Source organism: Lynx rufus, unplaced genomic scaffold (assembly GCF_022079265.1).
Source record: "Lynx rufus isolate CCGP_SWC_20201006 ecotype Redwood Valley unplaced genomic scaffold, mLynRuf1.p SCAF_2, whole genome shotgun sequence".
Lineage (NCBI taxonomy): Eukaryota > Metazoa > Chordata > Mammalia > Carnivora > Felidae > Lynx > Lynx rufus.
In genome coordinates, this window is record NW_025814834.1 from 19,640,375 (window position 1) to 19,668,181 (window position 27,807).

The 27,807-nt window shown below is 54.8% G+C and overlaps 1 protein-coding gene across 1 annotated transcript in view; it reads left to right on the plus strand.

Annotated features, from left to right (window-relative positions):
- Positions 1–27,807, plus strand: part of TNS1 (tensin 1) — a 225,763-nt gene that overhangs the window by 175,268 nt on the left and 22,688 nt on the right. The window contains exons 19-22 of the mRNA XM_047084469.1: positions 7,099–8,679; positions 19,018–19,214; positions 20,103–20,178; positions 23,869–23,961. Coding sequence (XP_046940425.1) covers positions 7,099–8,679; positions 19,018–19,214; positions 20,103–20,178; positions 23,869–23,961 — 1,947 coding nt within the window. The remainder of the gene's footprint in view (positions 1–7,098; positions 8,680–19,017; positions 19,215–20,102; positions 20,179–23,868; positions 23,962–27,807) is intronic.

The following is a 27,807-nucleotide window of genomic DNA, read 5'->3' on the forward strand; positions in this document are numbered from 1 at the left end:
AGCATGGGTGGAGGCTAAGGCTGTCACAGACAGGGGCACAGGAGATCCCTGCCACTGTTGCTAGGGTGTCTCAGGAGGACCCCAGGTCGTGCCTGGGCCATGGGGCTGAGGTTCTGCATGCCCCTGTCCATCACCATCCTCTCCTCACCCTTGCCTTCCTCGGGCAGGTCGCAACTCAGTGGGCTGCTCTGGGCTAGACCCCCTCTGCGCTCCCCCAACCAGAAGATTTTCCTTTCGGTGCGCTCTCCTGTCTCTCGTAGAGCCTGGCATTCTTGGCGGAATCCCGGGTGCCAGAGAGGGATCCCCAGAAGCAGCACCCTGTTCGATGCATACATCTAAATTTAAGAGTCATAGATGGACTTGGAGGGGTCTGTTGACCCCCTGAAATTAGGTACGACGTTTGTGCTTGTGCATTTTTTTTGGAAATTAGTCTCGGCTTTCATCAGCTATCCCCAAGGGTCCTTACCTAAGAAAGCTAACGTCCACTGGACTGGAGTATGGCCGTGGAGCCCTCTGAGAGACACCATGGGTCCAGCTCTGGCTCAGCCAGCTTGCAGGCACCTCCACCGTGCCCAGCCAGTGCTAATAACCACGTAAACACTCCTCTCTCGTGCTGTTCTCTTTCTTCTTCCCTTAGGCAGAAGCTTGGGTCCACCTTGAACCTCTGATTTTTCTCGTCCCTGGGTGGCAGTGGAAGAAGAGTGTCCCGGTAGCTGACAGGACTATATAAAAGTTTTTGGATTATTTAATATAACGCAAGAAGCATTTAGGAAACGTATAATGTGTGCCAGGCACTGCATCCTGTAGAGCTGTCCTAATAGCCATGCAGGTTAGGCCTTAAAGTCCAAGAGGCACTGTTCACGTAGAACATATTGTGAAGGGTACCTTCTGGGAACCAGGCACTGGACCGGGGTGTGTGTGGGGAGAGACAAAGGCTTTTTCTCCAGGAGCCCTCACCTTAGTGGGAGGACACACATGGATAGCAATAGGGAGGTTGGTGTTAGAGTAGTTGTCTGAAAAAGGCAACAGGAACAGAGAAGAGGTTAATCTCAGTCTGGAGGGCTGTGGGAAAAGGGTTAGGTTGAGGAATGTGTCACAAAGCAGTTCAGACTGAACCTGAAGGAGGAGAAAGGGGTTTTCCAGGGAAGTTGGGAGCTTTGGGGAAGAAAAGCAAGGAAAGATCTTACAGGAGAAGGAACAGCATGTACAAGGCCCAGAGGAGGAAAGAGCATATGAATATTGAGTGCGTTGAAGGGTATTTGGAGTATTGAGGACAGTGAAGGTGAGGCTTCAAAAGGCAGACAAGGGCCAGATGAGAAGAGGTCTGGCAGTCCAGCAGTGGTGGGTTGGGCTTTACTCTGTGGGTGATGGAAGCTGTTAAAATAGGTAAAGAGGAATAGAGAGAGAGGAGAATAGTGTCCGGATGTCCCAGTTCTAGCTTACGGTACGTAGCTCCTGAGTCTCGTCACTCAGCAAAACTTCAAGTGAGCATCTGAATCTTCGCTCGCCAGGCTTGGAGGCTGGGCTCTGTGTGGTTAAGTGGTTGATGCAAGCTGACTTGCCATTAAGATGGGGACCATCCTTTGGAGTAACGGGGTGTATCTGGCACAAAGGTGGGGTGGGAAGGGGTACATCTCCTCTGCCTTCTCTCCAGAACTGTATCTCTGTGGCCTCCCTGCTACCTAGCCCCCTCCTCTGGCTCTTACACTGTTGCTTCTCAATAGCCCTGGTCCTAGCCCCAGCCTGGCTCCCTCCATGGCCGAGGGAGAGTCTGTGGCTAACGGGTTAACACGTCCAGAGCTTGCTCTCCAGGCTGCTTCTTGGCCTAGCCTCAGCCCTTATCAGAGCTCACCTACTTCTTATTTATTTATTTAGAGAATAAGCAGGGGAAGGGCAGGGAGAGGGAGAGAATCCCAAGAGAACTCCGTACTGCCAGCACAGAACTCAACATGGGGCTCGATCACACGAACCGTGAGATCATGATCATGACCTGAGCCAAAACCAAGAGTTGAATGCTTAACCAATTGAGCCACCTGGGTGCCCCAAAGCTCACCTGCTTCTTGGACACACATGGCCTTTGATGCTCCCCTCCCGTGTGTAAGGAGCTGAGATTCCCTTTGGGTCTGCGGGGGCCCCGGTCTGCCTCTGAGCTACCTGTGTCCACGGTGGGCACGGTGCCTCTTCCTATTGGCACGGCATTGATTTTCTTCCACAAGGGTTGGTCATCACCGCTCTGGGCAATATATTTTAATGAATTGCTATTCTGCTGGATGTGGACCCAAAAGACTTTTTATCATGAAAGGCCCCATCCTGAAAACCTTAATAAATCATTCACTATTCAAAACAGGTCTGCAGGTTAGACAAGGAGGGGTCGCTCCTCACTGAATCATCACTAAAGGAAACTTCTTTCTTGCACTCGATCAGCCTGGCACCTTTTGCTATTTAAAAAAAATTTTTTTTAACATTTACTTATTTTTGGGACAGAGAGGGACACAGCATGAATGGGGGAGGGTCAGAGAGAGGGAGGGAGACACAGAATCTGAAACAGGCTCCAGGCTCCGAGCTGTCAGCACAGAGCCCGATGTGGGGCTCGAACTCACGGACCGCGAGATCATGACCCAAGCCGATGTCGGACGCTTAACTTACTGAGCCACCCCGGTGTCCCTGGCACCTTTTATTCTTTATGGTCAGGCCATCTGTCCTGACATTTAAACAAGAAAATTTCTCCACTAGACATTAGTAAGAGAAGTGAGGATGCTTAATCTCAGAGTCCAAAGTGCTGACCACCGGGATCAGGATTTCCCAAGATGTTATCCACCTGTGTGAGCCCCAGAACCTTGGGAGAGCTAAAACACTGCTCTTTGGCCTCACCCCAGACCTATGAGTGAAAATCTTTGGGGGTGGGGCCCCAGAATCTACATGTTTTTAACCAATCCCTGGAGGAGATGCTTATGAACATCAAAATTGGGAAACACCTGCCCTAAACCCAAATCACCTTTGCACCCGTGTTTCTTTCATTCTGGTTGAAGCGTATGGGATGGATGCGTCCCTCCTTCCCTGCATCCTGGCCTGTGCCGCGCCTTCTAGCACCGCACACACCTCCGCGGCCTGCTGGCAGGAGCCTAGGGAGTAGGTCCACATCCAAGTCAGCTGGGGATTTTCCTCAGGGCTTTCCAAAAGCGTGACTCACACATCTGGAGTACGGCCGCTGTGGAATAAGGGCCTCTTGGTGCAATCAAGCTCAGCGTCGAGGGTGGAGTGCGGGTTCGGAGCAGCTGCTGGGGAGAGCCAGGAGATGTAGTCAGACAAAGCAAGTGGGGCCTTGAAAGGACTGCAGGCTTCTCGGCTTCCCTAGAGCAATGGCCAGGGAGAAGGCCCATGAGACAGGACGTTCTGGCTGGCTTGGCCTTGGGGCTGGGAGCTCTCCACTCCGGGCTGCTTGTAACTCGCGTTTCCCCTGAAGTTTAGCTTTCTGTTCCACCGTCACCCATGCCGGTGACAGGTTCCTCCTGTCCCCACGGCCCCACCAACCAGGCAGGTTCTTCCTCTGCCCCCTGCTCCCTGCCCCTGGATGCCCAGCACCCTCTCAACTGAGAGGATTTCCCTGAACTGGTCATGCCCCTGGAGGCTTCTGGGACTGTGAGTTGAATCTGGTGGCCCCTCAGGTTTAGAGCCTCAAAGCCATCTCCCCCCCACCTTTCTAAAGCCCCTCTTCTCTGGCTCTCTGTTTCACCCTCCTCCTTACTCTGCTTGCCTCTCTCTTTTGCCCTTCCTGCCTTAATAGATTGAAACCAGCGCTATGTTCCGGCTTCTTGTGGTCCTGCTAAATAGCACTTAACGCGGCCACGGTGGATGGGCAGAAGGGAATGATGGGCATGTGCGTACCGGTGTGGGGTGCGGGGAGCACTTTATCTCCTTTAGAAGGAACGGGGGTGTGTGCCTCCGCTGGGGTCATGCTGACACGCTGGGGTTTCAGTGAACCCTCACAGGGACTAGACAGACCTGGGATGGGTCTGGGGTGTCCTCACCATCTCCCCCTGATGTGAAAAGGAAGACCAGTGAAGGTGCAGAAGAGCCCGGAACATGTAGCCAGCACTGGGTGGTCAGAAGCAGCTGGCTCCTTTTTGGAAGACAGCAATAGACGTTTCTGTTTGTTACTTTGCAAAAAAGATTTAGTTCAACAATTTTTACTTCTTCCATTTTCTTACTCAGCCTCAGTGGCCTGGCAGTTACTGTTCCTGATGTTGCTGCAAACAGTGGACCCCTTGGGGGTAGATTACATGGCAGAATGAGCTTAATTTTGACGTTGTCAGAATCAATGTAGGGGCCAAAAGGGACGAGATATCAGGTAGTGGTAATTAGTGTGAATTCTTCCTCCCTGCCTCCGGGAATGCTCTCTTAGCTCTCTTGCCAAAAGCGCTTCTTTTATGAACCCGAGTGAGATGCAGGAGTGGGTCCACTTTCTCCCAGAAGGAAAGGATACTTACAGGTTCGCACTGGTTTGCACCCAGCGGTTCTCCTCGACCCTAAGTGCAGATGGGGAGCGTACTGGACACACCACCCTTTGCTTTGCTGTCCCCCCCGCTTCCCAGACCACATGAGCATGGGCTTGGGGGATTAGGAGGTGCAGGGGATGCAGGAGCTCCCTGGCCCGGAAGGCACCTGGCATCTCGCAGTGTGAGCTGCAGAGTGGGGCCAGGGCCCCGGAATGGGCCTGTTTCTCTGGTGCCAGCAGCTTTCCAGGCACAGAGAGAAGGAAGGACGGCCCTCCAGCCTCCTCTGACTGCTGCGAGGGGCCCACTCTCACGGCACCACCCTCGGAAGTCTGAGTGGAGGAGAGCCCTTGTCGGCAATGCTTCCGGCTAGGGAAGCAGTCAGCTGGGGTCTCTTATTTGGTGTAGCAAGGAGCCCAGTTCTTTAGAGGACATGGCACGAAGGACAGCCTCTCTCCTTTAGTAGCTTCGACACCTTATGGACGGTGACAGGCCACTTAGAAGAGGCAGCCATGCTTGTATCTGCATCTTAACAACTATTAGGGGACCTGGCACAGGGAGCAGACCGCTGGAGATTCAGACCTATGTCTGATTCAGACCAGACCCATCCCTGTGAGCCTAGGGCTGTGGCCACACTCTGGCCCCCTATCACTTGGGGCCTGCTGCCGGCCGGCATCCCAAAGCCCCAGGGAAAACTGGGGACAGATAGATGGTTCTGGAGAGTTAAGTGAATGGGCAGAGCATCCAGCCCCCGGGGGGTGTGTGTGGACCGTGTGCCTTGCCGGCATCTCTGTGCCTGCTCCCGGTGACGTCATTTGGTTGGCCTGTGGTTTGTGTGTGTGTGTGTGTTGATCAGGATGTTCCTGTTTTGTGGTTGTCTGATCACTTGTTTTTGGCCGTGGGCTTCTGTATGAGTGTTTATTTTTAGAGGCTGCCACTTCTGGCCTGAGGGCCTATCCTTGGGCATGGTAGGAGCTTGTATTTTCTGGAATGATTGTGGCTTTAAATTTAAGTATTTATTTTTGGGTATTGCTGCCTTTTATGTGTTTATTTTACTCTGTGTGTGTGTGTGTGTGTGTGTGTGTGTGTGATACGAGAATGTGGAATAATAGAAATTGCATGGTCTTTGACGTTCTGATATCAATTTTGCTTTTAATTTAGTTGTATTTTAATTGACTTTTAAGTGATTTTAAATCTCTGATTTTAAATCCTCGCTTTACCAGATACCATGTATCTGCAGATAAATGGTTTCACTTCTGTGAACCTCAGTTTCTCCCATCCTTAAAGTAGGTGTAAAACTCGCTGACTCACAGGATTAGAAATAATGTGCGTGTATGGGGCGCCTGGGTGGCTCAGTAGGTTAAGTGGCCAACTTCGGCTCAGGTCATGATCTCACGGTCAGTGAGTTCAAGCCCCGCGTCGGGCTCTGTGCTGACAGCTCAGAGTCTGGAGCCTGTCTCAGATTCTGTGTCTCCCTCTCTCTCTGACCCTCCCCTGTTCATGCTCTGTCTCTCTCTGCCTCAAAAATAAATAAATGTTAAAAAAAATTTAAAAAAAAAAAAAAAGAAAAAAAAAAAAAGAAATAATGTGCGTGTAAAGGTGCCTAGCAAGGTGATTGGCGTCTCGAGGTCACCTGTCTCGTGTACCTCAAGAGCACACCAGGGCGTTTGATTTGGCCGCTGGGTGTTCGACTTGGGTGATTATGAGCTGGTGTGTGTGTGTCTCTGGATGTCTTTGTGTCTGGTTTTCCCGTGTGTGGTTGGTGTGTGTGTGACTGTTGGTGTCTGGCTGGAGTTTGTGCAGTTTTTGGGAGGGGACTTTCTTTTCTTGCCAGCTGGGGGCCTGCCTCGGAGTGAGGGGAGGGGAGGTGCTTGTGCCTGTGTGCATGTGTGCATGTGTGTATGTGTGTGCGCGCGCGTGTGTGTGTGTGTGTGTGTGTGTCGGGGCTGGAAGCTGGGCTGCTGACTGTACAGGGTGTGAAATCACCGAGTCCCTCTGGGTGGGGAAGTTCTTCGTTCCTGAGTCAGCCCTTTGGCCCTGAGCCACCCAGCGCTCACTCTTTCCTTTCAGAGAAAGTATTGCTCATGGGGTCGCCAGAGCTGTGTGCAGACAAAATGACACAGGGGACACCCTTCCTGGATGAGAACATCTCCTTTTGTGTTCTGGATTCCTAAGATGTTTCCCATGCCACCCTGGCCCCTGAACCCCCTTTCCAGAAGCCCATGAGCCCAGCATTCAGAGGGAAAGCACGGGGAGTGCTGGCTTGGCTGAACTCCATCTTGACCCAGTACCTCCAGGTCTTTGGGAAGCTGGGGAGATACCAGAGCCAGGCTTTGGACTGGGGCATCTTGCTCCCAGAGCACCCCAGCCAGTCTTAGACTTCGCTGTTTGGCCCTGAAGCCGGGTGTTGGGGCCCAAGAGCCCGGGGTAGGGGTCCCTTTGTCCTCCTCCCCTATATCCTCTGACCTCAGCTCTATCTCGGGTGGTGTGAGGAGATTTTAGGGTCTAGGGAACGGAAGCTCTTGGCTCCTTTCCTCGGGGAGGAGATGTCATTGCCCCCCACTGACGTCTGCTGATTGTTGTTCCCCCCGTGGCTCTCTTACAGAGGTGGTGGGACACACTCAGGGGCCTCTGGACGGGAGCCTGTATGCCAAGGTGAAGAAGAAGGACTCCCTGCACGGCAGCACCGGAGCCGTCAATGCCACGCGTCCTGTCCTGTCGGCCACCCCTAACCACGTAGAGCACACCCTCTCCGTGAGCAGTGACTCCGGCAACTCCACAGCCTCCACCAAGACAGACAAGACCGATGAGCCTGCCCCTGGCCCCTCCAGTGCCCCTGCTGCCCTGAGTCCTGAGGAGAAGCGGGAGCTGGACCGTCTGCTCAGCGGCTTCGGCGTAGAGAGAGAGAAGCAAGGCGCCATGTACCATACCCAGCATCTCCGGTCCCGCCCAGCGGGGGGCCCTGCCGTGCCCTCCCCTGGCCGCCATGTCGTCCCGGCCCAGGTTCACGTCAACGGTGGGGCCTTGGCATCTGAGCGGGAGACGGACATCCTGGATGACGAGTTGCCCAACCAGGATGGGCACAGCGTGGGCAGCATGGGCACACTGTCCTCCCTGGATGGGGTCACCAACACCAGCGAGGGGGGCTACCCAGAGGCCCTGTCCTCACTGACCAACGGTCTGGACAAGCCCTATCCCGCGGAACCTATGGTCAACGGTGGGGGCTACGCCTATGAGTCCGCCAGCCGGTCGATGCCTGCCCACGCTGGCCACACGGCCCCCATGCGGCCCTCCTACTCCGCACAGGAGGGTTTAGCCGGCTACCAGCGAGAGGGGCCCCACCCAGCCTGGCCGCAGCCAATGACCACCTCCCACTATGGCCATGACCCCAGCGGTATGTTCCGCTCTCAGTCCTTTCCAGAAACCGAGCCCCAGTTGCCCCCAGCTCCGGCCCGTGGGGGCAGCAGCCGGGAGGCTGTGCAGAGGGGCCTGAATTCCTGGCAGCAGCAGCAGCAGCAGCAGCAGCAGCAGCAGCCTCGTCCCCCTCCTCGCCAGCAGGATAGAGCCTACTTGGAGAGTCTCGGGCCCAGCAGGCCCAGCCCCCAGCCGCTGGCAGAGACCCCCATCCCTGGCCTCCCTGAGTTCCCAAGAGCAGCCTCCCAGCAGGAGATCGAGCAGTCCATCGAAACACTCAACATGCTCATGCTGGATTTGGAACCGACGGCCGCGGCCCCCCTGCACAAGTCCCAGAGTGTCCCAGGGGCCTGGCCAGGGGCTTCCCCGCTGTCCTCCCAGCCTCTCTCCGGCTCCTCCTGTCAGCCCCATCCACTGACCCAGTCCAGATCTGGCTACATCCCCAGTGGGCATTCCTTGGGAGCCCCTGAGCCGGCCCCACGGGCTTCCCTGGAGTCCTTCCCTCCTGGCAGGGCTTACTCACCTTACGATTATCAGCCGTGTCCAGGTGGGCCCAACCAGAGTTTCCGTCCAAAGAGCCCAGCCTCCTCCTCCTCGTCTGCCTTCCTTCCAACTACCCATAACCCTCCAGGGCCTCAGCAGCCCCCAGCCTCTCTCCCTGGCCTCACTGCTCAGCCTCAGCTCCCACCAAAGGAAGTGACTTCAGACCCCTCCCGCACTCCAGAAGAGGAGCCACTGAACCTGGAGGGGCTGGTGGCCCACCGGGTAGCAGGTAAGAGCCTCGTGGGCCATCAGTCTTAGGAATCCCCTCCCCTTCCCTCTTTGGTCTTGGTTGGTCTCGCTGCGGGGAGGAGGTGTAGGCATAGCCGTCGCCCCTTGGCAGGTGCCGCTTGGACCTGGAGGAGAGGCTGTCAGGAGCCTCGTCCTAGCCGTCCCTTCCTGCATTGGTTGTCTGTTAGGCTGTAAGCCAGGCATTGAGATTCAAAGATCAGTGTCTTTCAGTTCCTGCCTTCAGGGAGTTTACCGTCTAGTTAAGGGACAGCTACGCAGGAATGTAAAGTGTGCTGTGACAGAGGTGGGGACCAAAGCCCCAGAGCTGGAGGGAAAGCAAGGCTTACCACCTAGGGCAATCAGGGAAAGCTTCTTGGAAGTGGTGACTTTGGGGCTGGAGTACAGATTCTCTATGCAGAGAGAAGATGCTTTCTGCAACTGCCTGCTGTCCTCAGACTTCAGTTCCCAGGGGGAAGGTGTGGAGAAGGCTGGAGGGAGGCCTCTGTAGACTCAGAGGCATAACAAAGATAGAAAGGGTGTCCTAAAGGCCTTGGGCTCTACCCAAGTGTTCAACCCTGGTGGGTCCTTTCAAGATATGTCTCATTTTGGTGGGGAGGCCAAGGTCCCCTTCTTGTTCAACTGTCCTGTTAGTCCTGGCTTTTGGACCTGCTCTGTATGAGAAGCAGGCACTGAGGAACCAAACTCTGTTTCCTATCAGAGAATGGGCTCATCTTCCTGGAGAGAGGAGAGAGAATGGGGTGACCAGAGAGCTCACTGGGGAGATAAAGGCAAGAAATGGCCGAGTGTGCAGAGCCATGTTGGGAGGGACCAGAAGGTCTCCCTTCCTTCTTAATGGCCTAAGCCTATGACCATTCCATGGGGGCAGCCACACTGGGTGGGAAATCCTGGGGGTATTTTTCATTGTGGAGGTAAGGCCGGGAGGGGATGGACTAGAGACTGGGGCTAGGGGACCTTGTGCCAAGCCCCTCAGCTAACAGGGTGGTGGGAGTTCAGGGAGAAGAAGAGGAGCCTGGGAGGCTGACTCTGCCCTCCACCCTTTTCCCTAAATTTAGGGGAAGCTGAGTCACCGTGCCAGCTGTAGGAGAGAGGAGACACCCTCCCTGGGGATGGACAGTGAGCTTGGGGAAGTAGCTGAGGGCAGGCCAGCTGGCTATTGGGTTGGGTTCAGGATTGGGGTGTGGGGCATAGATGCCCTGCTGTACTTCAGAGCAGAGCACAGTCCCCACTTCCGCTGTCAGCAACTTCAAATTGGCCGTCATGAAAGTATTTACACCATGGAAGTTGGTAATCAGGGTCTCACCTCGCCTAGAGAGCTGGCCCACGAGAACATCATTGCTTTTAGTGGGGAGTCAAACATGGGATGAGTAGCTCTATAGCTCTAGACGTGAAATGCTTTATGGAGTGGTCCACAGGGAGCTGCCGTCTTTTGCTTTGTCCCACATCTGGGCCCTGGCTTCTTTGTCACAGATTTTGGTCAAGGGAGAGGGATGTGGCCCTCTTAATATTTTACAGAGTTGAGGTGGCCCGATGAATGGTAACCCTCTAGCCTAATGATAGGCAGGATCTGGGGGGCAGATTCTCTGGGGAAACAGAGTGAATTCTCTCCCCCCCCCCCACCAGAAAACCCTTCTGTGTAATTCTCCTGGAGCTTGCTCTAAAGGAAGCCATACCTGAATGGCTCCAGAAGTGTGTTCATCTTATAGTGCGTCTCCCCTCAGCCCTTTTCTCTCCTACCGGCTTCTGAGGTTTTGACTGTCAACATCCATATCCTTAGCTGCTCAGGCTTTGGCTGCCAAGGAGTCACAGGAAGGAAGAGACGTCGTTGGTACAGCATCTCTGTCTCCAGCCCTAATTTCATCTTCTCTACCTCGGTCAGAGAAGGGATGAGATGCATAGAGAGGACAGATTTATTTGGTCCCCAGGGCCATGAAGGGACCTCTTTGGTTCATGCCCTGCCATGGAAGTATTTCCTATGTCAGCGGGTCCTGTTTGCCCTGCAGAGTGTCTGACGTGCTTGTGTAGGTACAGATGCACTGTCAGGATCATCGCGTGCAACAGTATGGGAGTCAGGGAATAGACCAGGACCGCTTCTTGCTGCTTCTTGTACATTCTTCTGCCAGAAGCTGGAACGTAAGCTTCAGCGTGAGTAACTCAGGAAGCCTAGACTCGAGGGAGAGCCTCTTCATGGCCATGAACCTGATCTGGTTTTTCCTGGCTTGTCTCCCACAGGTCTGCCTTTTCTTCCCTAGGCTCAATACCTCCTCTGTACCTTAATACTATATCCCTGGCTCATTCCACTTTGATCAGACAGGTCCTCCTATCTTATTTAAGCTTGGATCTCAGAGAACATAGGGGTAGTTTTCTTAACCTGATAAAGGGTAGGCACCAGAAGCCTGTAGCATGCATCACACTTGCGTGTGAAAGGTTAGAAGCATTCCTGTTACACTAGGAACAAAATAAACATGCCTAGTATCACTGCTATCATTTAACATTGTATTGGATACCCTAGCCAGTGCAAGAAGGCAGGAAAAAGAGATAGAAGCCAGAGTTGTCGAGTTCATGTTACCGTATGATCCTGATTATGTGACTGGACTGATCTCAGATGTCTCTAGAGGTAGAGATTTCAGTGCATGCTGGAAATCAGGTGTGAATCTTATCCTTAAAGGAGTCTGGAGTTTAGTCAGGGGAAAAAGAACTAGAACTTTAAAATGAAGTCATCCCTAATAAGTGAGACATGGGGAAAGTTCTGTGGGAATGAAGAAAAAGGAAAGATCAGTATCAGCTGGGGAGATGGAGGAGTGAGTTGCGTGTGGGTTTTAGATAGAGCCTTGGAAGATGAGTGGGAGTTTGAAAGTGGGTGGGGCCATAGGAGAGAGAGGGTTTTTAGTGAAGACACGAAGGCAGAAGTGTTTGATGGATATAGTAGGTTGAGAGCAATTTAGGTAGTGTGAGAGGCCAAGAAAGGTAGCCTGGGGCCTGCCTCTGGTTGGTCTTAAAATACCAGACCAAGGAGCTTGAATCTTACCTGGTGGCAATGTAGGAACCCATGACTGTGTTTAGTCGGGAGAAAGCCATGATCAAAGCTGTAATTTAGGAAGATGTAGCTGGTGAATCTGGGCAGGAAGGGTGCAAAAGAGGAGACTTTGAGTTAAGGAGGTGTAGTTGCTTATTAGGTAGACTGGGTTGGGGGATTGCATTAAGGTGCTGACCGTGGAGATGAAAAAGAAAAGTGTCAAGGACGCCGCGGGAGTAGAACCAATGCATTTACAAGTTGATTGGATGTAGTGGGTGAAGGAGAGGAAGACATCAACGATTATTCTGAGGCTCCACGAATAGGGGCAGAATGCTAGTTCCACTAACCAGCCCAGAGTTAGGAGGACAAGTGGATTTTGTGTGAGACGGAGACGCCAGTGTTCCCTGTGTTGAGTCTGGAGGTGACGGTGAGCCTGCAGGTGGGAGAGATGTATGGAAAGCAGCTAAACATTTGGAACTGAAGCTTGAAAGAGTGGAAAGAACTACTGATTTTGGAGTCATCCTCGCAAAGATGTAGGTCACAGCTTTGGGCGTGGATGAGATCTCTGTGTCAGGGGGCATGGAGAGAAAAGTAGGACGAAATGGCCCTGAGGAGAAGAGAGAGGAAGGGGACTGAGACAGAATGTTCAGGACAGTGAGAGAAGACAGGGACAGTGGGTCACCACAGAAGTGAAGACGGTAGAGAGTTTCCAGGGGGAGGGGTGGGGGTTTGCAGTGTCACTGCAGAGGGATCACGAGGAAGAGGATTGGGAGAAGTTCACTGGGCGTGCCACTTAGGTGGCCCCAGGGATTTTCAAAGGCATGTAGAGAGTGACAGAAAGCAGACTGCAGGAGTGAGGAGCGAGTGCAGGGAGAGTACAGACAGGATGTCAACTATTCTTTCAAGTGGCTGTGTGATAAAAGGGAAGACGACAGTAGCCAAAGAGGGTAGCAAGATATTGAGAGCCTGTTTTTTCCTTTTTTTCTTTTTGTAAATCTAAGAGGCATGAGAATGTTTTTAGAGGAGAAACAGAGGTTGAATATGGAGGGAAAAGAAATAAGAAAAAGAATGTAAGAGAAAGAAAGAAGTTGCTAGAATAAGGTCTCTAAGGAGGTAAGAGGGGATATAGGCCCAGGAGCCCAGGTGGATGATTTAGGCTCAAGCAGGAAGTGAGATACCTCTTTGTGAAGCAAGAATAATGGATGAATACAGATATAGGGAAATACCTGTATCAAGCTTTGGGACCTCAAATTGAGAACCCAACATTTACATTTCATCATGGAAATAGGAGATGGCATCGAGGCCCATTCAGTCATTCATTGAGCACAAATCCCTAGTCTGTGTTAGTCTAGGCTCTGGGAAAATGGAGGTAAACAAAGCAGGTAAAAATCCTTGCCTTCATGGGGGAGATGGCCAAAAAACAAATAAGCAAACACATGTATAATATGTCAGATTGCTGATAAGTGCCATAGAGATAAGTTAAAGCAGTCAAGCGTCAGTGAGGGCTAGAGGGTAGATGGGTGGTTGCACTTTACGTAGGATCAGAGGAGGCTTCACCGGGCCACGAGGGAATGCGCAGATGGAACAGCAGGTGCAAAGGCCCTGAGGTGGGAGTGTGCCTGATGCAAGGAGCCTAGCGGGGCATGAAGTCAGAGAGGTGATGGGAGTGGGGGCCGGCTTGCAGTGGGCCTTGTACGTGATCGTGAGAACTTTGGTACTCTGTGTGCTGTGTGCAGAGCAGTGACATCATCCGACTTGCTCTAGAAGGATCGGTGTGGCCAGGATGGAAGGGAGGAGACCGGTGAGGAGGCTGCCGCTATTGATCAGGGAGGTGGCTGTGGAGATGGTGAGAAGTGCTCAGGTTGTAGACAGTTTTGAAGGTGGAGCCATCAAGGCTAGAGGTGGGATGTGAACAAGTCAAGGACCGCTCTAGGGTTTTGGGTCTGAGCAACTAAAGGGTGGAGTTGCTCTTTCCTGAGATGGATAAGGCGTGGAAAGAGCAGGCTTGGGGGGAGTGTCCTAAGTGTGAGTTTGGCCGTGATCGATTTGGGATGCCCTCGAAACCACCAAGGGGAGAGGTTGGAGTTTAAAAATGCGGGTGTTATGATGCTAGTATGTGATGTCACGTGAAGTGTGGCGTTGCATATGGCACCTAGGGGTGAGCACGGATACAGAAGAGGTCCTAGGACTGAGTCCCAGAGCCTCCCACATGTGACGGTGGGAGGAATGAAGACGAAGTGGCCAGGAAACTGGTGTGGAGCAGCTTGTGAAGCAGAGGGTTGGTGAAGGAGCCTGGTTCCCTGTGCGGCCCCTGAGGTGTCAGGAGGTCAGTGACGGTGGATTAAAGGATGACATAGTAGGTCTTTCTAGTGCATTCAGGTGGGCTCATTTTAACGACTTTTTGGTGGTGCCCAGCAGCTTTGGGCGGCAGTAGAAATGTAAGGGGCTCTGGGGAAGAAGGTTACCTAAGGTACGTGTGAGGGAAAGGTGAAGGGCAGAGGGATGCTAGGAGGCTAGGGAGTGTGGCCCTTGGGCCAGGCTGGTAGGATCACAGCTGAGGCCAGGAAGAGGCAGGTGACCATGAGAGGAGACAGGTCCTGGGATGGGGCCAGGCCGATGGTGAGGGCGGGTGAGGTGTGGGGCGACAGGACTGTAGTCTCCTGGTCTCTGGCTGGCACCTGCTCGCCCCATGCTGGGGTTAGAAAAGAAAGAGCTGTGGCGTCCCTGCCGACAGCGGGAGGTCCGCCTGGCCGTTGGAGAAGCAAGACCCTCTCTTCTTGTCTGACACCCTCCCACCTCCCTCCAGCGTGTGGTCAGATCCTAGACTCAGAACACCAACTAATCTTGATTTTCTCTTTGTTTTTGTTTTGTTTCGTCTTGTTTAATGCCTTGTCCCTTGCGTTCTCCGTGTGTCCCGTGTCCACCTGCCCCCTGTGCTGTGGGTGTGGTGCCTTCCTTGCCTGGTGTCATCCCCTCCCGCTCACCCCCTCCCTGCCGGCTCCCCGGGGTGGGGGTGGGCAGCATACAACGCCAAGCTGCAGAGCATCGGGCACACGAGCTTCCAGCTGCCTCCTCTCCACCGGCTCCGATCTTCCTCCCTCTCTGGTTGGTCCACCTCTGCCCCTTCCCCCTGATAAGTCTGCGGCCCTCACTATGGCTCTCAGCTTCTCTTCCTCTCTGCTCCATGGGCCGCTTCTTCCAAACTTCTGCCCAGTCTAGTCCTCTGTCCTCATTTTTCCATTCCCCTTTACCTTTCTCCCTTCCCTCTTCTGTTCTCTTCTTTCCATCTCTTCCCATTCTCTTTGCCAGCCCCTTACTGCCCCCCCCACCCTCTTCTCTCTCCTCCCTCTCTCCACACTCTCTCCCCCTCCTTTCTGCATGAGCGAGTGCTCCCACTTCTGCATGGACACAGGCCTGATGCCTTTTGCCTTGGCCTTATCTGCTGGGAACAGGGTCTGGGGTGACTAGATGAACTTACAGGCTCCCAGTGGACACGCAGGCCACCGCGTGAGTGTGCTCAGTAAGGGTGAGGACAGCCCAGCTCTCTGGCTACCCTGGCCAGACCACTCAGGCTGCTGGGCCAGGGCCTCGGTAGGAGCTAGGCTGTGCTTTGCGTGGGCCACCAGGCTCACGACAAAGAGCGAACATCTGTGCTCTGTCCACTCTAGAGCACACTACTCTCTGGGGATACAGCACACCCTCTGACCTCATCCTGAATCTCGGATCCTAGGACCCGTGGCCAAACGTCAGAAGCCCTGGGTGTGGTCCTGGCTCTGCCTGTGACCCATCTCTGTGACCCTGGGCAGGTCTCTTAATTACTCAGGGCTCAATTGCCTAATGTGAAAAATGGAGAGATCATAGCCCTGCCATGTGTATTTTATGTTGGTGGCTTGATGTCCTCCAGTATGGTGGACCCTTTATCAAGGGTCTGTGTCTGCTCGATGATGCCCACTAACGTCTGCCCCTGGCCTCTCTCGGACGTAAAGGCCCATAGTCTTTTAGCTCTATGGAGGGAATCTTGTTATCAGTGCCCTGAGCCTCGAAGCCCGGAGGCCCAGGTTAAGAAGCCTGCAGTTCCGGGAAAAGGCTTAGGGGACAGTGGGGATTGTTGGCTCCCACTGGCGGTATCTGGTGCTTGTACAGCCCCTCCTCTTCCCAGTCCGTGGATAACGGGGAGATGGCTCTAGCAGAATGCCCCCTGTCCGCCCCCTCTCCCCTCCCTTCACCCTTTCTCGGCCCAGTGGTGGGGAGTGTTCAGTTGGGCCCGGGGGATGGGGGCAGTTGTGGGGTGGGGGGCCTGTCCCGAGGGGAGCTGGCATGGCTTGCCCTGGGGCTGCTAGTGTGATCGCCGTGTGGCTTTCTGGTGCCCTGGCCCAGCAGGTGGCCTCCCGGATACCCTGGCTTTCGGAGCCCCAGGCATGCCGTCGGACACCCAGCCCCGTCACCTGGAGCTGAGGAATCCAGTCTTTTGGAAATCGGAAGGCTGGAAAGAAGAGCTGGGTCTGTGGGGGTGGAAGTGGCCAGTCTGGGGGCAGCAGAGGAGACATGTGATGAAGCCTGACACCAGGGCATTTGTCCGTGGGACTCGGGTGGTGGGTGGCTGTGCTCGGCCAGAGCGGGTGTGTTGATGTGTGTTAGGGCTACAGCGCCCAGACTTGCAGTGTGTGTGTGTGTGTGTGTGTGTGTGTGTGTGTGTCTGTGTGTCTGTGTGTATGTGTGTGTGTATGTGTGTGTGAGAGAGAGAGAGAGAGAGAGAGAGAGAGAGAGTATGTGTGCGCGCCTGTGTGTGTGTAGGGAGACAGAGGCCCTGACAGACTGGGAACAGGCTCAAGAGACTGAGAAAGTCTTGGGGTTGAGGGTGGTGGGGGGAAGGAGGGGAGTGGGGAGCAAGCGTATTTTTATGATGGGTCAGTCTGCGGGACACGAGGGAGGGGTGTTCTCTCTCTGACACTGGCTGTAAGCTTGTGTCCAGCTGTCCCAGCTTGGCTGAGGAACAGTAGGACTCTCTTCCCTCCCCCCCGGCCATGCCCTGTCTCCCCTCCCATAGAGAAGGACAAGAGAGAGGGGACATGCTCTCCAGCACTCCGGGGCATATCTGAGCCTGCCAAGGGGGACAACAGTGAGATACTGTGTTCAAAGAATGCGAGAGCCCTGGCCGGCCACTGGTGCCATGGGGCACACTGCGGGGGGAGGGGCTGTCCCCATGGGAGTGGAATGCGGGGTCTTCCCCCTTCTGCAGACTCCTGGCTCTTTGGAGGTCATCCTGTCCATCCCCCTGCCTTAGGACTTGAGGAGGTGTGATCGTTCTCAGATGTCTGACTGCCTTGTGCCAGGGCCTCATGTCTCCACATTTGGGAAGCCCCTCCAGTAGTCTGGCCTCTCCTCTGCGAGGTGGCCACCATTTGTGGCCACCATATGGGGCACCTAGACATGGAGGATGCTCTGAGCAAACTGGGGAGATTTTTCTCTGTCCCTCTGGGAGATTCAGGGCCTCGGATTAAAACAGACCCACTTTTCAAGGGCAGACATCAGATCCCCAAACAGGCCACCCCTTGCAAAGACACGGGGACCTGCCAGAAAGAGGCTGCTGGGCTGGGTGAGTCGGAACTGACAACCGGCCCTAATGCACTTCTTTTAACCTTGGGGCTGAACTTCGTTCCAAACCCCTAGAGCCTTTCCCAAATGGGCCTCCTTTGTCACAATTATTATTAGAAAATCAATGGCTATGTCTGTTTCTTTCTAATGTTTTTGCCAGGAATGAAATGAGCAGCAGCTCTAGATGAGGCTGCCCAGGAGGCCAGGGGAGGAAGGGGCTCAGCAGAGGTGGGAGAAGCGGGGTGAAGGCAGGCGCACCCTCAGTTGTGAAGTGGCATTCGATGCTGCTGCTTCTCTGAGGGCTGGGAGCCTGGGGTTTGCTGCGGGGTCCCCGGGCTCTGCTCAGCCCTTTCAGGGTCTGCCTGCACCTTTGACCCGGGCTGAATGCTCAGACCCTAGTTAGGGCTATGTGACCCTATGTGTCTTGCTGCTCATGACAAGTAGGAAGGCTTCCCAGCAAGTGCTTCTCACGGCAGCCTTAGTGGCTGAGCCAGGCCGGAGCTGGGGTGGGGCACCTGGGGGCACGCCGACGCCACTGTGGATGGTAGACGATTCGGTCTGCAGGAGGGTGATTTCTGCTTGGCTGCGCTGGCACATTTCTGGTGGCCAGCGGTGGGCACGCGTGCGTGTGTGCGTGTGCGTGTGCGTGAGTGGTGTGCAGTGGGACAGCGTTCCCAGATGTGCTGGCATGAGGTGGGTGCGGCCAGCGTCCTACGTGACCTTTGGTATATCCCGGCATTTCCTCTCACTTCACCTGCCCTCCCGGGAAGTGGTGAAGGCAGAGCTGAAAGTTCCCTCACACAAGATAACGAAGACAAGAAGCCTGTCCTCAGGCTGGGTCTTGGCCTCCGGGACCTGGGGAGTAAGTTTTCGAGGATTCTGGAGCCAGCTCCATGAGGCAATGGGTTCCGTGCCTCAGCCCAGCTGTGGGAAGACGGAGTGGGAAGGAAGGAGGGCGAGGCTCCCAACGTGCCCGGGCCTGTGGAACGGAGGGGATACAGAAAAGCAGATGGAGCTCATGACTTCAGCCCCTCTGCCTGCTGTTCTGCTGGGAGGGGGAGGGTGGGAAGCTCACCATCTTTGGGGCGAGGAAAGGGGTGAGTAGATGAGGGGCCGGCGGAAGGGAAGTTGGCGAGAGGTTTCAGAGATGCATGGGAGGAAGGGTGGGGAACCCCAGAGAAGACCGGCGATATTCTAGGGGCCAGCTGGGGCTGGGGACTTCACGATAAGACTTGAGTCATTTCTTTGTTTCTCCTCGGGAGCACCATTTGCAAGATGATGCATTATTGGCTCTTTCCAAATTTCTTCCCCACGGGCCTGATGTTGCTTGTCGGTTGACGCGGTCACCTTGGAGACTGTCTCTCCTCCTTCCACCTTCCCTCATTTCCCTGGAAGCTCTGGCCCTCTGCCTCCAGGGTTTGCAAAGAGTTGACATCTGTTTCTTGTATCAGCCCTTGTGCTTTGGGCCCCAGCCCCGTGCAGGGTAGCGATTCCCGGTGAAGGCCAGCCCAACCTTAGCAGCTCCCCCGCCCTGCAGAGAAAGCCTGGGGTGCGGGCGGAGGGAGCTCGTGGGGAGTACTCAGGGGAGACAGGCCCAGCTCCAGTGTGGCCCCTGGCTAAGGTGCACCGCCTTCTCTGGGGGGATCGGGCCTCATCGATCCTTTCTCGCCTAATATGCTCATTGCCTTCTATGCCCTGCATTCTTCCCAGGGGTGCAGGCTCGGGAGAAGCAGCCTGCAGAACCCCCAGCCCCTCTCCGGAGGCGGGCAGCCAGCGATGGACAGTATGAGAACCAGTCTCCAGAACCCGCGTCTCCCCGTAGCCCTGGGGTCCGTTCCCCTGTCCAGTGCGTCTCCCCCGAGCTGGCTCTCACCATCGCCCTCAATCCTGGAGGGCGGCCCAAAGAGGTGAGTCCTTGGGCTGTGTCCTGTGGCCAGAGAGGGTAGTGGAGCCCACCTGAACTATCCAGGGGCCCGATAGTCACCTGAGTGACACTCTCCTGTCAGTAAACTCAGTTCTCACCCTATGTCTCTTTCTGGCATGTGGAAGCTGGCATTTCCCTCCCTAAATAACTTCTATGCTCCCACTTCTTACATCAACACTGAGGTTGAAGTTCCCCCTTTGACTCCTAAAGGGCGCCCCTTAGCAGGGTGGTAAGGATCCTGGGTATGACACAGATGACCCCAGTCTCTACACTCCGAACCTGATCATAGAGACTGACAAGAGTGTCATTGAATTCTTTCTAGGTATAGAGTTTTCTTGGGATATCTAATTTCTATGTCAAAATGTTTGCACTTCTGAGACATTTCAGTAGTTGGAGGCAGTAGATTCCAGCGTATTAAGGCTGGGACAGGGCTGAGGAATATGCATTGTAGACGTGCATCTTGGAAGATCCTGATACGAGTGGCCCGTGTCGGATACAATCCAGGCTAGTGAGTTACTCTGGATATAAATGGCTCTTGGACATCTTTTCTCTCCTGACTGCCTTCTGGACCCGAGTCCCCCATCCCAGCCCCTTGTCTTTGGCCCCGTTGTGGAGTATTTCCAAGGCAGGTGCCCCTCATTTCCACCCATGCTGACCCACGGTTTTGCAAAGAGCCGATTTCCACGGTTTTGCAAAGAGCAGTGATGAAGAAATTGGTGGCCATCTCCCTTTGACCTTTGTGCTTGCCTGAGGAGGGGTGGGTGGTCGGGCTGACAAGGGGACTAGTGGGCCGGTTACTTGGGAAGCCCCTGATTGCAGGGTATGGCCGCCAGTGGGCATCCCCTCTACCTGCCCTGTTGTTCTCTTGCAGCCCCATCTGCACAGCTACAAGGAAGCCTTTGAGGAGATGGAGGGAGCCTCCCCGACCAGCCCACCACCCAGCGGGGGTAAGAGCTCCTCACTGAGTCTGTCTTCCCTGGGTCCCCTCAAGCCCCTCTCTCAGCCCTGGCCTGAGTAAGCACCCCGGTGTGGGGGGAGGTGCTGGCAATGCTGGGCGTGGCCAGGATCTGCCACTCATTTCACTTCACCATCCTGCCCCACGTCTCTTCCTTCCGTTGTCCACGCGCACACATGTACGGATGCAGCAGCCACAGGCTTGGGATCCTGCTGACCTTCTGTGGGGTCCCCGGGCTCCCACCGTCTAGATTTTTCCTAACTGTTGAGAGTTTTTGCATCCCGCGTGCAACATCCCCCCCGCCTCCCCCAATTCCTAAAGCGACTGTGACTTGCCGATGTGTCCCTGAGATACCCTTTGACCTACTTGCTCCTGACGCCCATTTCTGTCTACATCCAGGCACCTGTTCCGTTTCGGGCAACCTACTTAGTTTCCATCAAGGAAAGAAAGGCCCAGAACACTCAGCCTGGCAGAGTCCCCATCTCATCCATCCTCGGTCTCCAGGCAGGAGCATTTAGTTTGTACCTCCTGATGCACTCACTGGAGAGGCAAAATCCCCCAAGGACACAGGCATTTCCAACCAAACAGAAGACCCGTCTGAGTGCAGGGGTGGCGTAGAAGAGGCAGGAGGAGCTGGAAGAGGGCAGCTGTGGGACAGCAGTGATAGGACAATACTGAGAAGGACTCAGGGGCGGTCTGTGGCAGGCTCGGGGCAGCAGAGGAGGGAGAGACCGGGGAGGGGAGGAGGGTGATAACAGAACTGGTGGCATGTTCTCCTGGTGGCTGGCTGTCCTGAGGAGGGGAGGAACGTGGCACCAGTCCCCCGCCACGGTGCCAGCACAACTAGTGTTGGCTGTCATCTGGGACAGGCAGGAGGCCCAAGTCGTGAGCAGCAGCTCACGTCCAAGGAAAACAGGACACGAGTCACGTTTGTGATGAGACATTTTCTAGCAGCCGCCTTGAAAGACATAATAGGAAACCGGAGGAGTACATTTTAATATTTTTCTATTTAACCCCAAATATCTAAAATATTATCATTTCAATAGGTAGATCAAGATAAAAATATTTTTTTTTAATTTTTTTTTAACGTTTATTTATTTTTGAGACAGAGAAAGACAGAGCATGAACAGGGGAGGGTCAGAGAGAGGGAGACACAGAATCTGAAACAGGCTCCAGGCTCTGAGCTGTCAGCACAGAGCCCGACGCGGGGCTCGAACTCACGGACCACGAGATCATGACCTGAGCCGAAGTCGGATGCTTAACCGACTGAGCCACCCAGGTGCCCCTCAAGATAAAAATATTAATGGGGTCTGTTACAATCTTTTTTAAAAAATGTAAAAAGAGGCCAATGAAATCCCTTTCAGTAACAGGTTTTATTTAACCCCAAAGACCTGTCATACAAAGAGATGTGTTGCCTTCTTATTTCACAGTGAGTGTTTGAAATCGGGCGTGTGTGTTACACGTGCAGCACATCTCGATTCAGATTGGCCACACCGCGCAGGTGCTCTAAAGCCACGTGTGTGCCTCAGGGCTCCCCTCGTGGACAGTGCGGGCCCAGGGCGGTCTGCTCAAGAGGCAGCTCTGTGGCCTTTTGTGACTCTGTGGAATCGCTCTCCCTGGTCTCAGCCCTCTGCCTTCACCCCTGCTCCAATTCGCGGTTGGTCCAATCAGCCAGGATCTTGGTCATCACTCTGTTTGGGATGGAAGCCATCTGGGCTGAGCTCGATTTAGGTTTTGTCCCGTGTGCCTGTTCCCATTCTTCTCGCCCTGCCCTCGCCAGCCCTGGTGTCCCAGCGGGGAGAGTAAGTCCGAGGTTTCATCGGTGCACAGGGTTGGGAGAGAGGACAGGGGCGGAGAAATGCGAGGAATTTCTCTGTTGGGAAGCAAAAGCCTTGCCTGGCTTCAGGGCCACCCACTCGTCTGCCTCAGCAGAAGAGCCAGATGCCTGGGGACTGGGGCATGAGTGACGAGGCAGCTGGAGATGCTTGAGGTGGAGCCAGGAGAAACCTCCCCCTGCCTCTTGTCCTCTTTACCTTGGGTCACTGGGCCACCTGTGCCTCTGCTACGCCAGCTGGGCCCACACATGCACACCTGTGGGCTGGAGATGCTTCGTGCCCATTCCATGGGCAGTGGTCTCTGAAGCTGGGCTCAATCCTCCGTAACTATTCACGTTCAAATTCATTCGTTTGACAAACATTAGTAAGTGCTTCATAAATATCTCTTGCAAGACACCATTTTCAGTAAGGGGGGGGGGCTGGAGGGTGGTAGAAACCAAAAGTGTGTGTGTGTGTGTGTGTGTGTGTGTGTGTGTGTGTGTGTGTGCACGTAAGGAGAGAGACCTGCAAACCTAGATCTGCCTCACTATCCAGATGTGTATGTTTGTACACATTTGTCTCCTGTGCTGTATTTGTCTAATCGGCACCTAAGGATGGTGTGAGGATAGACTCTGCCCCCCACCTGGACCCCTGCGAGTTCCCACTGTTCCTGTGTGCACCCATGTACGCAGCCACCTGTGCACCAGCAACTTATGTATGTCGCTTGCATTGAGAGCTTGTAGCTTTTGTTTCCTGTAGGTCTCTCTGCCTTTTGGGAAAAGGATTGTTGGGGGGGGGGTCCCAGAGCTGCTGTGGGTGTGCTAGGCATCGGAGGGTGGCCGCTGGTCTGTTGAGGCCAACGGCGTGTGGCAGGCAGGCTTGGGCCCTGGCCGATCCATGCAGCTGCGTGTCCTCAGGGCCCGTGGCCTCTGCACGCTTCCCGTGGCCGGGCTAGGAGACTTCTTTGCTTCTTCTCAGAGGTGTGTTAGGAGAGGCAGCTACTGCCACCGAGGAGAGATCTCGTGGCTGGGCATAACCACCACCCTGCAGTTCAGCTCGGATGCTGGCCACGTCCTTGGCTGATGGGAAAATGGCTGGCAGCCCTCTCTGACCTTGTGTGTTCCAGGACACTTCTAACCCAGACGGGCAGCTGCGAAGGGCCCTGGGGTTTGCGCAGGGAGTCAGTGCTCTTGGCCAAGGATGGTGGCGATGGGGCTTCTCCCTCTTCCCGGACGCTGGGATTTGGGGGTACAGAGAGCCTCACACTGAGAAATTCTCTCTTCCTGGGGCTTGCAAGCGACGTGGTTGGCCGAGGGCTGCCCTGGGGTCTCAGGGTGGGCGCGGCTCTGCCCGGGATCCCTTTCCTCCCTCTGTCCTTTACAGGATGTGCCGTCTTGATATCCCATTTCCTTTAGTTCTCTAAGTCCATTGAAATGCGTGGTATAGAAAGACTGTGCATCGGCGGCGGGGAACAAGAGGATGAGGGAAGGGAGAGTATAGTATGGAGGAAGTCAGAGAAAGCCAGAGAAGCCTGTGTGTATGTCGTGAGCCGTGGCGATTCAAGGGGATCATGGCGATGCAACTGAGGTCAAGAAATTACTTTCTTGAGGTTGAGGGCCAGGCTGAGGGGCAGCTCCATTTCTTGACTTTGTCTACCCTTGGAGCTGTGGAGGAACACAGAGACAGGAAAGGGCAGTGGCAGCGACTTCTGGGACTGGGGCTGGTTCTTCTGCACCCCCTCCTGTCGCCCACCCCTCACCGACATGCCCTCACTTATGGGTGTCCATACTCCTGCCCCTTTTCCTCTCCCCACACCTCTCTCGCCCCGAGGCTCACTCGCCATGTCTCCTTTCTTCTTTCTGGCACAGTGCGCTCCCCTCCAGGTCTGGCCAAGACACCCCTGTCGGCTCTTGGCCTGAAACCCCACAACCCAGCGGACATCCTGTTGCACCCTACCGGTGGTGAGTGACTGGGCATGGAAGGTGGGGGGGGGAGGCCAAAGAAGTGAGTCAGCATCTGAGGACCCCTGTGGTCCTGGGCGGGGCCTCAGGATCTAATCAGAAAATGCCCCGAGGTGATGGGTTCTCAGGACCCTTCTGGAAACAAGATGGCAACTGGCTTTGTGCCTACACTGTCAGGTCTGAGTGGGGGTTCTCTGTGCAGGGGTGGAGGCAGGTAGGTCCCTTTATAGTCTTCATGGGGTCAGTGCCACTCCTGGGGTCCTCCGATGGGGGGATTTGGAGGCTTGGCCTCAGTTTCCTTCTCTGCCGGAAGCCTGGCTCTGCCATCCCCTAGTGTTCAGGCACTGTGTACTTGGAAACACACACACGCACACACACACACACACACACACACACACACACGTACACACATTCCCAGTTCACACCTCCTACTTCCTTATCACGTGCCCCAGCTCCTTTCCTCCCTGTGGGGAAGGGGAGAGTGGAGGGCCCTGGTCCCTGAGTGGCCATTTCTGCACAGGCAGAGCCCAGAAGGTTGTTCCCTAGACTCTGGCTTTAGGCCTGGGCGGGGGGCTCTTGGGGCCAACTTTGCTTTTTCTCCTTAGTCACCAGAAGACTGATCCAGCCAGGTAGGAGGGCAATGACACGCATGTGTGACCCACACGGTCGGCACAGCCTCCCACTTGGAGGTGTCTGCATGGCCAGGGACACTGAGTCACCAGGGAGCAGAGGGGCTGGGGCTGCCTCTCACCGGCCAGCACACTTCTGCTCGAGATGTAAGCCGGGGGGGCAGGGGCCGTGAGAGGGGCCGGCTTTGTCCTTGGGAGCGAGGCTGTCCTTGAACTGTGCACCCTGAGCCCTCAGGGTCCTGTCAGGGTGGATCTTACCCCTCACCCTGGGCTCTTCCACCCTGGCCTCACCCCTGCTTTCCTACCACCTCTTTCTCAGTGAATTCTCTTTCAGGAAATAATCCCTGTTAATCGGTCTCTCTCTCTCCTTTCTGCTCTTCCTCACCTCCTCATCATCTGCCTCTCTTTCCTGCCTCTCCTTCCTGCTACCTCTCCTCTTATCTTCCCTCAGAGGAGGATGAGGGGAAGGTGGTGACAGAGCTTCCCAAAGGTAAGTGTGGCTTTGCTGGTGGCCGCTTCACTCTCTCTGAGTCTGGCAGTGGCTGTTCACGAGGGGCTTGGTTGGGCTGGCTCGGGGGCAGTTCTCTTTTCTGATGGGTCTCAGATGACCAGGTACATAGCTTTCTGGTCCCCACCCCCTGGTGATGAGCTGTCCCCCTGGACGCTGCCCCGAGTTCTGACCGAGGAGCTGGGCACAGGTTCAGGCGTAGCCAGCTCCGGGTGCCAGTGTGGCGCCACCTCGTGATGATCCACCCCCCTCCACCCCTGCCCCTTCCTCCCCCAGCGACACTTCCTCTAGCTTGCCTGTGGTGCGGACAGCCCCCTCAGAGGGTGAAGGGACACACGTTATCCCACTTCCTGGGGCGTGCCCCACGTGCATAGCTCAGAGCAGGTTTCTCAGCAGTCTTAGAGCTGAGAGTTGCCCCCTTGAAGCCCTTGCTACCACAGATGGTGGGTAGGGAGTCTGCTTTCTGGAATCTTGGATGCCTCTGGGGATTTCATGACAGCTATGGATCTCCTCCCACACAAATGCATCGGGACACCGTGCACATAATTTTGACAGTTTCAAGGGGTTAGCATGTCTGTGTCCCAGCTTAACCCTCAGTTTAGATGAATTCTGTGTTGTACACGAAGCAGAGCAGGGGACATAGGAGGGGACATAAGCAGAGGTGGGACACAATCTGGTTGGAGACCTTTAACTTATTAGGAACAGGATTCAAGTGACGATTCAAGAGCATCAGGTGAAATGAAGGGGGTGCCGGCCGAGGCCGTCTGTGTGTGACTCTGGGCATCAGGGTCCCTGTCTCCACCAGGGGGGCTTGGATGAGGTGGGCACTGAGGTCCCTTCCAGCTCTGACATGTTAAATGTTCTGACTTCCTACTCGGGCCCTCGTTCCGTGTGGCCTGCTTTCTTTAAAGGCTTTATCTGCTTTTCTGAATCCCACCTGCCTCTTTCCTTTGCACTCACCGCCTTGATTTCCCACCCCCAAAGTGGGCATGAGCTGTGCCCCTCTGAATCTGCACACTGGACACCAGCCAGAGTTTGGGCAGCAGCCCCAGGCTGCCTGGGGGTTGCAGAACGAGGTGGTCACCAGCAACAGGCCCCAAGTGGGGGGAGCCACAGCGTGCTCTTGGCTGCCCTTCTCCCCAGCCTCCTACGGGAGTCGGGGGTGGGGAAGGGCTTTCCCCTAGGCCGGCTGCTGGCTCCTAGCTCCTGACAGGGCAGTGGGGATGGGACAGGAGTCCAGAAATGCTGGGGCCCAGGAGCACCCACAAGCCCTCTCCAGTGGGAGGCTCTGAGGGGGGGATTATCCCTCGGGCTGATAGGTGCTGGATGTTGTGTTTCCCACTTTGGGGTGACACTTCAGAGAAGTGAGTCTCAGCAGAACTGAACTGCCCATTTTACCGCACAAATGACTCTCGGCCTTCAAGGCCCCGAGTCCTCTGACCCTCCTTTGTGCGTCTGGGAGCCACAGAGTTTGGAGGGGATGGTTCTTGGGGATCACCTCTGCTGGACCCATTGTTTCCACAGATGTGGGACGGAGGCCTGTGTTGTGAGTGAGGATCTGGGGCTTCGGCCCAAGGCCCCAGTTAGGAGGCAGGAGGGCCCAGACTGGACTTACAGGTCTCCTGTCTCCTAGTCAAGGGGCTATTTCAGAGCCTCCCTCCTGCCTCCAGACACTGAGCCCTGGGATTCCAGCGTGGGGGTCAGAATTGCTGTCGTGGCCTGGGGTGCGGGGTGGGAGAGGGCCAGGGAGCGAGGCTCCCGGCCAGTTCCATTTTCCCTGACTCATGTACCACCTCCCTGGTCAGACCAAAGCACATTGTTTGCTGACCCTCCGAAGCTCTGCTTGATCTCCCTGCTGAAACTTTGGTGGGAAATTCAGAGAAAGATGCCTGTGAGGAAAAATGATCAGAGGCAGAACTACTCGGCTAGAGGAAGAGCAGATTTTAGGGGGATCTGCTCTCAAGGCACTGTGCTAAGTGCTTTACATGTATTCTCTCATTCTTTGATTCATTGATTCCATATTTCACGTCCCTATTACGTGCCAGTCACTGTGCCAGGCTCTGGGAATATACTGATACGCAGTACTGTGATTCCTAATCTCATGGAGCATATACGTGATCAGGAGACAGAATTAGGTTACTTGAAGTTACGCATTGAGATGGCACTCCAAAGGGAAGGGATACAGTTTATGAGACCTTATAGCCAAGAACTTGACGTTGGTTGAAGAAGTAAGATGTGAGGGTGAGTGACATTAACTTGGTGAAACTGGGAGGTGAGAAAAGCATTTGATGTAGAGAAAAAGCGTGTACAAAGGCCCTGGGGTGGGAGGGAACTGCATGTTGTTTCTAGGAACTGCAAAATCAGTGAGGCTGAGAGCAAGAGGGAGCTGGAGGCTGGAGTAAGGGGGAATGGCTTTCTTCCTCTCCTTCCTTCATGAAGAAGAGAACTCAGTCCCCAGCCCCACTGTTTCCATTTGGAGGTTGTACCCTGGGCGAGGGTACACTGTAGGCAAGGGGGTTGGGGGGCACTGCAAGTGTAGATCAGCAAGGATCCCAGGGTAGCCAGGGAGCGGATGGATGCCCTTGTCTTCCAGTGAGAGAAAAGGGGTGCTGAGGACTGTGGGCACCCGGGTGAAGCCAGGAGCCTGGAAAGGTACAAGAGGAGTTTTCAGAGAGTGACCCAGAATGGCGAGGGATGGGAGGGGAGAGT